This window comes from Rhinolophus sinicus, linkage group LG02 (genome assembly GCF_036562045.2).
Source record: "Rhinolophus sinicus isolate RSC01 linkage group LG02, ASM3656204v1, whole genome shotgun sequence".
NCBI lineage: Eukaryota > Metazoa > Chordata > Mammalia > Chiroptera > Rhinolophidae > Rhinolophus > Rhinolophus sinicus.
Genome location: NC_133752.1, coordinates 36,312,818 through 36,326,216, shown reverse-complemented (window position 1 = coordinate 36,326,216; position 13,399 = coordinate 36,312,818). Strand labels below are relative to the sequence as shown.

The following is a 13,399-nucleotide window of genomic DNA, read 5'->3' as shown; positions in this document are numbered from 1 at the left end:
GTGGGAATTTCAACCATCTGGGTAGGACGGAAGGCTATGGAAAACCCAGATGTCCTCTTAAACAGCCTGCACACACACTCGCTCGCAGGCACTCACCTTTGGCTCCAGCGGAGGGACGGTGACCCAAGGGGCGTCAGAGGCATGCAGGGAGCAGGCTGAGGTGTGTGGCTTTGAGACCAGGGCTGGAGGACCGTTGCCATTTTCCCTTTATGAGGTTCTCCTTCCACGCAGCCAGCAGGTGGCTGCCATCTTTAATGTGTTAAGCCCTTCCCCTATGCTTATGGTCAAATCTGAATCTGATTGGTCTGGTGAACTCCGGGGCTCTGCCCTGCTGACTCCCTCAGACCCCACCCCACCCAACCCCATCAACGCCAGAGGCACTTTCTCGGCAAGCAGCCCACTCTTGGAAAACTCAGAGACCACAGGCCCCAGGTGGGCAATGACTGGCCTCATTGTGCTCTGAGACTTTTCCTGAGTAGCTCCAGGCTCAGCACTGGCACCAAACCAGAATCTACATTAACCTAGTGAACACAACTCTTCCCACTCTAATGGCTCTCTGAGATCCTTCCTTACCCAATACACAGACCACCCAAGGCATTATCACAGCTGAACTTTAAAGGAGCACACAAGTGGCAGCAGACCTCACGGTATCCTGGCTTATTGCAGAGCTACCCCAGGCCTAGTACTCATGGCAGACGCCTTCGGTTCACAGTGTGGCCTCTCCCAGGTGCCTTTAGGTTTAACACAGGCAGTGAAAAACTGAGAATCGCTTTGTAGCTCCTACCAAGTAGTCCCCGGTTGGTCACAGGCATTGGGTGACCTCAGCTTGCACCAGAGCCACCTAAGAGGCCCCAGAATCAACATACCTGGAGGTTGGCTTCAGAAAACAGCAGAGCACCCACCAATTAGTCCCACAAGCAATACACAGAAAGGGCGGTCTCAGCAGGCACCAGAACCTGCTGGTACAAATCCTATTCAGTGGGCTAAGCCTCCCCACACAGCAGCCCATAAGCTGTGGATGTGGCCAAACTCCAGTCAGCCTGTGGGTTAACCCTACCCACTGACATGCCAATAGCAATTAAGACTCAACTATAACAGGACGGCACACACAATGCACACAAAGGACAGTCCTGGAGCATCTGGAGCAGGTGAAAAGGATGACTGTGCCAGGGCCCCACAGAGGACATACTATATAAGGCCACCAGGCCAAGACTGGGAGACATAGCAGATCTACCTAATAGAGAGAAACAAACACAGAGAGGCAGCCAAAATGAGGAAAGAAAAAAATACTTCTCAAATAAAAGAATAAGAGAAAACTCCAGAAAAAGAACTAAATGAAATGGAGGCAAGCAACCTACCAGAGACAAAGTTCAAAACAATGGTTATAAGGATGCTCAAGGAATTTAGTGAGAATTTCAACAATGAGATAGTAAGCATAAAAAAGTACATAGAAACCATAAAAAATATGAATAATAGAATAGAAATAGCTACATATCCATCAGCAATTACTTTCAATGTAAATGAATTAAATGCTCCAATCAAAAGACACAGGAAGGCTGAATGGATAAGAAAAAAAGTCCCTCACATATGCTGCCTATAAGAGACTCACTTCAGATTGAAAGACACACAAAGACTGAAATAAAGAGATGGAGAAAATGGAAATGGAAAAAGAAAAAGCAGGGGTAGCAATATTTATACCACACAAAATAGACTTTAAAACAAAGGCTATAACAGGAGACAAAGAAGGACCCAGTAAACCCACTCCTGGGTATTTATCAGAAGAAACCCAAAATGCTACTCATGAGGTTCTGTGCATCCATATGTACATTGCAGCACTGTTTACAATGGCCAAGATGTGGAGGTAGCGTAGGTGTCCGTCAATGGATGAATGGACAAAGAGTACGTGTTATATATATACAGTGGAATATTACTCGGCCATAGAAGGAAATGAGTTGTTGCCATCTGTGGTGGCATGGATGGACCTGGAAGGTACTGTGCTGAGTGGAGTATATCGGACAGAGAAAGACAGATGCAATGTGGTTTTGCTTATATATAGATTCTAAAGAACAAACTAATCAAACAAAAATATTAACAGAAACAAACTTATAGGTACAAAAAACATTTTGATGGTTATCAGATTGGGGGTTGGGGTTGGGGTGTGTATGAAAAAAAGAAAGGGATTAAGAAGTACAAATTGGTTGTTAAAAAGTTGTTATGGGGATGTAGGTTATAGCATACTGAATGCAGTCAATAATATTGTAATAACTATGTATGCTGTCAGATGGGTACTAGATTTGTTGGGGTGATAGATGAGAGGGGTTTGGGGACAGGATGAATAAAGGTGGAGGGATTAAGAAGTACAAATTGGTAGTTAAAAAATAGTCATGGGGATGTAAAGTAGAACCCAGGGAATATAGTCAATAACACGGTAATAATTATGTATAGCGCCAAGTGGGTCCTAGACTAGTCAGAGGGATCACTTCTTCAGTTATATAAATATCTAACCACTGTGCTGTACACCTGAAGTTAATAATTTCAACTGTAATTTAAAAAAGGGGAGGGGAAGGTGAAAGGGAATAAGAATTCCAATTTTCCATGTATAAAACAAACAAGTCATGGGGATGTAATGTACAGCACAGGAAATATAGTTAGTAATACTGTGACAACATGGTACAGTGTCAAATGATTGCTGGACTTTTCATGGTGATCACTTCTTTCGGTATATAAATGTTAAATAATTATGTTGTACCCCTAAAACTAATATAATATTTTATGTTAGCTATATTTTTAATAAAAATATTTTTAAAATATATGGATAACAGCCAATGCTAATGAGGATGTGAGATTGATAGGATTTCATAAAATTTTTGTAAAATAAATGAAAGTTTATTTGTCAAAAAACAAATGTAATAAGACAAAAAAAAAAAAAAAAGAAGAAAAAGGAGATAGTGAGGAAGGACAGTTTTTGCTACCAATGCCAAGGTTTAGAATATCATGTGGTCTGAGATTCCTAAACCTCAATTTGCATATTTGAAAAACAAGAATAATATTTGGCATTTTATAAGGATTGGCTATAATATATATGAACCTCCAAGGATAGCATGTAGCCCACAGTAGGTGCTCAAAAAATAATATCTATTATTATAAAGTTAATAAGATGAAAAATTTAGTGGTTTGTTGTAAATCACCCTGAATATTTATGATAGACTGTTTCTTTTAATTTGCTTAAATATGCTAATGATATCTTTGCTTTCACTGTGAGCTAATGCATGGAATAATTTTAATTTTTGTAGATATTTTAAAACTTTTTCTTCAGAAATGACATCACCAGAATATTTTATTGTGTCTAATCTTTTAAATACTTTTAAAACAAAAGGAAATTATCTAGTTCAAATATTGCCCTCCTGTATTCAAAACCTACATGTTTTAATTATTTTTTTTCTCAGACCTGGAAAACAAGATGGTTCACTTTGCACAGGAATGAACTGAAATACTTCAAAGACCAGATGGTGAGAAACATGATAATACATTTGCCTTTTAAAAATCAGCTCTCTAGATGAAAGGAACATCTACCTTTAAAATCCCTAAGATTTTCCTTATGAGTACCTGAAATACCCAATAAATAAGTGGAGATATGAGTTCTTTTGCAAAGATGAAATGTGTATGCCGGAAACTGCTCTCTGGGACTGGTTAAACTAGGGCAATAGAATTATTCTCGTACCACAATGTATTAACTGCCTCTTGCGGAAATTTTCCCCTTTATTAGAAACGTGTCCATTTCCCAGGCTCATTTCATTAAGCCAATTTAAATTTATTTCGTTTCTTCTCACTTTCTTGATACAAACTTTCTGAGCAAGTAGAGATTTAACAACAAAAGAGAAAAATGATTCCCTTCCTTGTTTAAAATCCACCTCCATCAAATTTAAATTGATAAATCAATGTCTTCTTAGTGCCTGGTTTCATGAATGCCAACTTCCAAACAGGGAGTTTGTGACTTCGTTTAGTACGTTTCCTATTATCCATCCCCTTGGTGAAAGGAAAATTGACAGTTGCACATGGTAGAAGATTTGTTAGGGGAATAAGTGATGAACAGATTTATGTGTTTTTTATGATGACATAGGTTGCTGTTTGTTTTTTTTTTTAAGTCACCAGAACCAATTCGGATCCTAGACCTAACAGCATGTTCGGCTGTACAATTTGATTACTCACAGGAAAGGGTAAACTGTTTTTGGTAAGTTGTTTTTCAAAGGAAATATTTTTAAAAGTCTTCCTCCCAGACACATACTTTAGCTGAGGAATAAAAAACTGTGTCTTAATGTGTACAAATGTTTTGATCTGAGGGACATGGGTTTAACACATGCATGGGATATATATATATATATATATATATATATATATATATATATATATATATATATATGTTTTTCCCTTGAATTCTCATTAGAGAATATAAGTCTGGCCTATAATAACAACATGAATCTCCAAGTCCCCGACATTTCTGCAGCATGCTGGCAGGAACAGCTGCAAATATACCAGTTCTTCACATTGCTTCCCCAGGCCCTTTGTCAATTCATGTTTCCTTGGAATACTCTAATTAGTGTCCAACTAATACATATTCAAGTAACCATCTGCAGTATCTTACCTTCTTTCTTTTGTCTTATCAGCTTAGTATTTCCATTCAGAACATTCTATCTCTGTGCAAAGACAGGAGTAGAAGCTGATGAGTGGATCAAGATATTACGTTGGAAATTGGTAAGTTATACAAGTCTTCTGGGTGGATGTGTAGTACTCAGAAATGGCACACTGATGATTTGAGACATATTTCTGTTGAATGAATCAGACTATACCCGGGAATCACTGGGATGTTTACTTGCAGGCTTGCGGAATAGTCTGTCGTTCTTCTGGGATGTGGAAGGGATGGAGACGGGTAAAAGGAGAAAGGAGGATACGCACGGGGTCCCAGCCCCACAGCCTTAGCCTTGAGACTATCCGTCTTCCTTTAAGTGTGAAGGCTGGCCCAATTTGCCAGGAGGAGGACATGTGGGACCAGGAGGTCAGCTAGAGGAAAGCTGATACATTTCTACAGTAGAAAGTCCTTTAAAATTGCCAGAGAAAGAAGCTTGCCAGAGGAGCCTAGCTTAGTTTCCAGTGTAAGCATTACTGTTTGTAAGTCAAGAACAAAAGGTGGTTTACTTTATTTGTTTTCTATATGCTCCCCAAGGAGGGAGATGGAGTTTTTATAAAAATTTGCTAATCTCATACTTTTTAAGAATGTGTTTACAAGTTAGTGAATTGTTAGCCAAGAGCTTGTCGTTAAAGCTTTATAAAATATCCTGTAGATACCATCTTGAAACCCTTGATGTTTTCAAAAGTAAACAACTTTTCCTAATTATTTTTTATGAAATTAGCTTATATATAGAATCTTGTTCAATGATCCTGTCTAGATATTGAGACTTTTGCTTTTGGTTCTTTCCAGTTTGAAATCCAAAGAAACATACCACTCATTTTGAGATAGTTCCAATGTATTTGATATTTAATGGGAAATATTTTGCCATATGAAGCTTTTGCACAGATATGAATCAATTTTTTATTCTTTCTATTTTGTAATTTTGCAAGTGGCATATAATCATTATAGAAAAGTTAAGGTAAAAATATATCAAATGCACACACTTTAGTGCAAATAAACACTCAAAAACAAAATAGAATCATTCTCTAGAGTTCTTTACCTGCTTATTCCACATAACAATATGTTATAAACTTCTTTCCCTATCAATAAATGTAGATCTATATTTTCATTTTGATTCATTAAATAGTATTGCATTTGTGGATTATTATAAGTATTAGGCCAATTCGCAATTTGTACCTGTTTTAGCAACCACTGTATTATATTTCTCCTGAGAAAAATACCAAAAAAACCCAGATTCAAACATAGGGAGAGCACATGATAATTAATTTTTATAGTTGGTTTCCTTACTGGCCAGCATGTCTTATTTCATATTTGTTCAAGACAGAGTTTCTTGTCTTAAAATTGGTTAATAATACGTACACATCAATATGTGCTTTATTACAGTCTCAAATCAGAAAGCAGCTCGGGCAAGGGGAAGGCACAATCCGATCTCAGTCATTCATCTTTAAATAGACCTTTCTTGACGAAGGATGCCCTAGTCCAGGAGCAGGGTGGCATGCTCCCTGATGCTCTGAGCCATAGCAAGCTTCAGCTGGAAGCTGACTGCAGATTTTTCTTTAAAAAAAAAAAAAAAAAAAAATCGAAAGCAGATGCTGATTGGGATCTTCCAGAACACACCACATTTGCTGACTCATGGAAAACCGCTGCCCTTCAAGATGCTGTCATCTCCTCGAGAATACCGAGTAGTCACCGTTCTGATGGAAACCGATGGAACCATCATGCCCAGAGTGCTCACTCTTAGAACATGCCACATAAGATAAAGGGTTTGTGTTTTCCCTCATTGTGGTCCCCAAGCTTGTGGACATTATTTGCCTGGAGTCCCACTCTGTGTCCTGGACAGCTCATCTGACATCCAGGCTGCGCTATGGACCAGCAGGGAAATAGCTGTGTACTTTGAGGTTTAAGCTGCCTCTTCAGAAACTATATAATGATGGCAAATATCAAAGTTTGGGGGAGGGGACAGAGTTGTTTTGCTTTTGTTTTTTCTTTCTATTAAAAAAATCTGAAAAACAATTTCCAAAACTAAAATGGAAAATGTTTGCAGTACTTATTTTCTCTTTGTAAAAATCTAGTGGGTCCTTCCTCCCCTTATACTGATAAACGTGTGAGAATGAAATGTCTTATGGACAATTAGGCAGGATGATAAAGGAAGGTATAACCTGAAAAAATCTCTTTGAATCATTTTGGAGGACATGTTTTAAAAAGTGAGAAAACCTAAGTTGAGGAAGGATAATAAAGTAGTAGATGACTTGTAAATAACAATAATAGAGCACTTGTAAGTACTAAGTTATCTTTATCCAACATTTCTCCAAACAGACTGAAAGTGCTTTCTCAAGGAGAGTGTGTTAATACAATGCCTTCCCTAGAGTGAGCTGTAGGTGTTGGTCTAAGGGAATCACTTGGCACTGAGATGGCTGAGCACCTGGTACCTTATTCAAGAGCAACTTCTGTTGCCAGTTGAGGGAACAACACTAAATCCACATGCAATGTGTAATGATGCATTTGTTACATAGTATTTTCAAACTAGAATAAGGGGATTGAAAAGGAGGAAATGAGAGACTCATCCAGAACCCACAAGTAGATTCTGTTATCTTTATTAATACTCCTTTTTAAGATAGAAGTTTGTAGCGAAAGAAAATGGAGGAGGAACCCAAAAATAAAAAGATTATGGTGCAAAGCTGTGATATAACACTGCTCTTGCAGTCCAAAGGGATACTTTTGTTAAATAAGTTTTTCTGTTATTTAAACATCCAGGACTCAGAAAGTACATTAAATTTTTGTGTATTTCAAAAAGATTTTTAATGTATTTTGTTATGTTTCTATCATCTGGTATAAAGTGACTGTCACATTAAAATGTATTATGTTAAATTTGCAAAGTAAGGAGTTACAAATGAATCCTGAGCTGTATGATTTTACGTTTTGTTTTCTTAGAATACAGGGTGTTTCTTTGTGTAGGTGATGTTGTTTTTCCCTTTTGTAAAATGTGTCATGTTTATTTATATTCTTTGGTTCTGTTTATTAAAAAGAGCATACTTTTTCTGTGTCTGTAATATTTTGCTATTAAAATATATTTTTAATATCTGTAATTTAAAAGCATTACAACTGATTAATATCATAAATAGCAGCGAAGAACCCATGTCGATTAGACCATGAGCAACAAAGGATTTGGAGTTAAAGTAGTAGTCTGGGTCCTCAAGGGTTTCTTAGTTCAATATGGAAAATATAATAATAAATACCTGATAATGTGCAGAAGTAAACAAGATAAATACTGCAGGTGAGGCACACAAAACTGTATGCTGGAGAGTGTGCTGCAGTGGGATGAAGCCATGTTTCGGCGGGTTTGACATGAAAAGGGTGAGCTAACATATCCACCAGGTGATTAGCACTACGCTAGAGGCTTCACCGGCTCTCAGCCACCCTGAAGAGTGGTTGTGATTTCACCTGAGAGGAGCCTGGTGAAGGGCCCTCAGCCACTTCTCCAAGTCCAGGATGAGGGAGAATGTTTTGTGCCAATGCCAGATCTGAGTGGGATTATTTGGGGGAATCGCCTGTGGGGTGTCTGTGCCAGACCACATCTCCTAACAGGTATGTGGTTATCTTTAAAGGAAGTACTTCTTAAGACACAGTCCAAGTATTAAGTTATAGTAGTCCACCGTTCTCCACGGGAGATACGATCCAAGAGCCCCAGTGGATGCCTGAAACCACAGATAGTAACGAACCCAATACATATTATGTATTTTTCGATACATACATACATATGATAAAGTTTAATTTATAAATTAGGCACAGTAAGAGACTAACAATAATAAAATAGAATAATTATAACAATATACTGTTGTGAAAGTTAGGTGATTGTGGTCTCTCTCAAAATATCTGGAATTTTCTATTTCATATTTTCAGAATGTGGTTGACTACAGGTAAAGGAAACCACGAAAAGCAAGACCACACATAAAGGGGGACTACTGTGTTCTCAGAATTCTGCCTAAGAATATCTTGCCCCCCAGAAGCACTGTTCCCTCTGGACCAAAGAGTCACCCCTGTGGTGGGGATGGCTATTCCTGCCTCTGAGGGAAACTGGCACCCCGTTCCAGGCACTGGACATTAGAACACTGAATGGGCTAGAGCCCTTTTCTTCATACCCGCGTGGCATGCGAGAGAGTGGGCTCTGAGATCGTCACCTCTCCCAAACACTAGGCCTGCAGGTCAGGTAGGTAAGCTGTGTCCATTTCAAGCAGAGAGCAAGAGAACAATAAGGTGATCATCCTACTTCCGTCCCCCTCTACTACTTTACGTCTGCTGCTGCAAACCCACGTTTGTCAAACTCTTCCCAGCCAAGCACAGTATGCAGCTGAGTTCCAGGCTTGAGCCTACACCGCTCACTACAAATTCAGGCTGTGTCGTGCTGAGCAGTGTTTCTTTAAATCATCTGTGGAGAAGGATCAGATTGCCTTTTCAAAAAATTTCAGACTGGGATTTTGCAAAATCCAACAAAACTAAGTTATTAGAAAAGTGAAATAAATAAAGCAAATATCACAATACCATTTTTTATTATCAGATTCTCCAGACGTGAAGTTACTGGGTCACATTGCGGTAAGATTTTAAACACTTGCTCTCCATTTCTGTACTTACCTGGTCACATACTGCTAATGGACAGAACGGCCCAGTTTGTGTGCCCCATTTTGAGGAGCGCTGATCTGACTGGCAGGTAAAAGGAACCAAGAGCCTTCTTGAGAAACAAGGTAGAGAGGGTTGAGGTGCATGTTTTATTGATACGGACATCCATTCTAGGGTGATTCTGAACACATTCTTCCGTGTCTCGGATGCTCAGCAAAACCCAAAGAAGTTGTTTCACTAGAGTCTCAAGGGACAGACACTGAGATTGTAAGTTGTGTCACATTTACAGCTGTGAAGATGGCCCCCTTCACCTTCAGCAGCTTCTAGGCATCCACATTCTCTGTCAGTGGCAGTAGCCATGGCCAGGGTTTGGGGGACAGAGTTCATTCTGGAGAATAGGAACAAGAACAATTGAAATTGGCAGGTGCCATGTGGCCTCTGTGAAAGCTGGTTTCAGAAGTAGAATATGTGTAAGGGGCTCTCTGGGGACTCCCAGAAATATCTGGAAGGTATTTGAGAGGGACTGGAGTTTCCACAGAAGAAGCAAGGATGGAACCCGAGAAGTGATCCAGGGGACTCCTGAACCTGTGATCATTTCCCTAGTTCCAGAAAGCTGCAATATTAGTATAGACATACTCAACACTGGCAAAATACCCACATTGGTTTTCTGACCCGTGGAGTGAGGGCTATTACAGTAAGAAAGGACAAATGTAAACCAACGGAACCACCTCTACTGAGGATGATGATAAACCAAAAGCAATAGCACATTTCTGGAGGGATTTTGGAGATTAGTGCCAAAGACTGGATGGACGCAAGGATTGTGGTTCCCACCATACCATCATTCGGCCGACCTATTTGGCCTGTGCAGAAAATAGATGAATCCAGGAGAATAACAGTGGATTATCACAAATTTACCCCGATGGTGACCCCAATTGCAGCCACTGCTACAGATGTGATTCCATTGTTTAAACAAAGTAACATTCCCTGATATCTGGTATGCTATTGATCTGGCAAAAAATTTTTTTCTTGGTAAGTATTAATAAAGTGCACCAGAGGCAGTTTATCTGGCAAGGCCAGGAAAACACCTTTCACTGTCCTACCTCAGAGGTACGGATGTATCAGTTCTCTAGCCCTATGTCATAATTTAGTCCTCACAGACCTTGATCACCTTTCCCTTCCACAGTGTCACACTGGTCTATGCATCAATGCCATTATGCTGATTGGACAGAGTGAGCAACAAGTAGCAACTACTCTAGACTTATTTGTAAGACATTTGTATGTGTGAGGGTGGGAAATTCATCCAGCAAAAAATTAAGGGCCTTCCACCTCACTGGAATTCTAGGGGTTCAGTGATGTGGGACAGGTCAAGATATCTTTTCTAAAGTCACGGTTAACTTGTTGCATCTGGCTCCTCCCGCAACTAAAAAAGCAGCAGAATACCTAATGGGATTCTGGACTTTGGAGACAATGTATTTCTCACATTGCTCATGGAATTTTTTGGTTTTACCATGTTCTCCATCATCCCGAAGCATCTGGCCTGATAGAATGGTGGCATAGCCTTTTAAAGACTTGGTTTATAGCACCACCTAGGTGGCAATACTTTGCAGGGCTGAGGCAATGTTCTCCAGGAAGCTATATATGCTCTAAATCAGCATTCAATCTACGGTGCTATTTATTCCATAGCCAGGATTCATGGGCCCAAAAATCAAGGGGTGGAAGTGTGCATGACACCACCATTAATCCTAGTGAACTTCTGGCACAAGTTTCCCTTTCTGTCTCTGTGGTCTTAATGCTGCACTGGTCTAGAGGTCTTTGTTCCAAAGGGAGAAATGGGGACACACCAGGGGACACAAAGATTTCATTAATCTGGCATCAAGGCTGCCAACGGGCCACTTTGAATCAAAAGGAATTACTGTACTGCTGGGATGATTGATCCTGATTACCAAGGGGGACTTGGGCTGCTATTGCACTACGGAGGTAAGGAAGAGCATGTCCAAAACACAGGAGCTCCCCCAGGGGACCTTAGTACCTCCAAGCCCTGTGACTCAAGTCAATGGGCAACTACAAAATTCAATTCAGGCAGGGCAACTAATGGCTCAAATTCTTCAGGAATTTGAAGGTTTGGATCACCCCACTAAGCAAAGAGCCACAACCAGCTGAGGTGCTTGCTGAGGGCAGAGGGAAAATGGGATGAGTAACGAAAGGTAATAAATCAGCTACAACCACATACCTGGTTGGAGAAACAAGCACTGCGATTGTATTTCTTATTTTGTTATGTACTTTGTGTACACGTATCAAATATGTACACACACACATATGAAGCAAATATCTTTTCTTATCCTCTAACATATCAAAAATAGTTAACATCACAGTATTTAAAGTGTATCAAGGAGAAAAGTGAACAGCTCCCACGGACTTTGCATCCTCTTCTGGAGAAAGGGTTAACATGTCCTCAGTTGTACTCAGAATAGTAGTACCATATTAAGAGAAGTACGACTTGGTTATTTTCTTTATTTGGAAATCAAATATGCTGTAAGATGTGTACATGTGCTGACAAAGGTAGACTGCGAAGGTTAGTTTTATGCGTCTTCTTGGCTAGGCCTCCCAGTCACTCATTTGGACATGAATCTAGATGCTGCTATAAAGGTATTTTGTAGATATGCTTAACATCTATAATCCAGTGAATTTAAGTAAGATATTATCTTCCATAATGTGGGTGGGCCTCGTCCAATCAACTGAAGGGCCTTAAGAGCAAAACGGAGGTTCCCAAGGGGAAGAAATTCTGCCGTAAGACTGAAGCCTCCACTCCTGAGATTTTCCGGGCCTTACAGATTTTGGACCTGCCAGTTCCTACAATCACATAAACCAGTTCCTTGAAATAAACCTTATACATATATATCCTACCGGTTGTTTCTTTGGCAAGCTCTGACTGATACATTCTTCCCCAAATATCTCATCATTTTATTAGAAATTTTGCTTGCTGAAATATTTTATTAATTTATTTAATATTATTTTTGAATAAAAATTCAAAAAGTATAAAGAAGTTTACAGTGAAAGGCTCACTCCTGGGATCCCTGCCCCCCATGAACGTAGTCCACTCCATGGGGGCTACCAACATGACCAGGTTCTGTGTATCTACAGAGATAGTTTATCATATACAAGCAAACATAAATACACAATATATTTTATCTTCTAATACATAATTGTAGCATACCACACCGTTTCACACCATGCTTTCCTCATTGAAGATTATGTCTTAGAGATCACTCCATCTCAGTACCTAAAGTCTTCATTCTTTTTTCCATTGGGCAAATGTAGTTATTCAATCCTTAATGATTAGGGTGACCATATAATTTACTTAAAAATGGGACACTTGAGAGTTGAAAGGAGCTCTAATAATTATACCAAGAAGAGCAGGTATAAACTGGTACCGTTTAAAAAACCAGAACATATGGTCACTCTATTTATGATGGATATTTTAGGTAGTTTACAATCTTTTGGTATTATCAAACTGCAATCAATAGTCTCATAAACATGTAATTTGCACATATCCAAATGCATCAGTAGGATAAATACCTAGAAGTGGAATTTTTGGGTGTGATGGTTAATTTTGTGTCAACTTGACTACCTAAATAAAATATTGTCTGTGGATTGTTTCTCTGGAGAATCCTAATACACTGGATCAAGGTTATATGCATTTGAAAGTTTGATAGGTTGCCCAATGTCCTTCATAAAGGGTATAACAATTTTCACTTCCACCCGCAGGGCATTAAAAAAACGCCTGCCCTACTTATTGAATAATCCTTTCCCTATTGACTTATGTTATCTTTATGTTTTAAGTCCTCATATGTATGTACTAAAGTCTGTTCCTGGGTTATTCCATTCCACTGATTTGTCTAATTGTGTACCTAGTTTTACACAATTTTTTAGAAAGAGTTAATCTAGTTCTATATTACCTTTTCAAAAATTTATTAATTTCACCTTATTTTTTCCTAATGAACTGTAGAATAATTCATTATACCGTCAAATAGAAATTTTAATAGCAGTATTCACCATGTAAAGGTTAAGATCCCCATTTATTAGTGTTCTTTCTTGGGG

At 39.1% G+C, this 13,399-nt stretch overlaps 1 protein-coding gene across 1 annotated transcript in view; it reads left to right on the top strand.

Moving 5' to 3' along the window:
* Window positions 1-6,273, top strand: part of DAPP1 (dual adaptor of phosphotyrosine and 3-phosphoinositides 1) — a 49,223-nt gene extending 42,950 nt beyond the window's left edge. The window contains exons 6-9 of the mRNA XM_019757653.2: window positions 3,447-3,509; window positions 4,146-4,231; window positions 4,665-4,752; window positions 6,071-6,273. Coding sequence (XP_019613212.1) covers window positions 3,447-3,509; window positions 4,146-4,231; window positions 4,665-4,752; window positions 6,071-6,139 — 306 coding nt within the window. The 3' untranslated portion in view covers window positions 6,140-6,273. The remainder of the gene's footprint in view (window positions 1-3,446; window positions 3,510-4,145; window positions 4,232-4,664; window positions 4,753-6,070) is intronic.
* The last annotated feature ends 7,126 nt before the right edge of the window (window positions 6,274-13,399 follow it).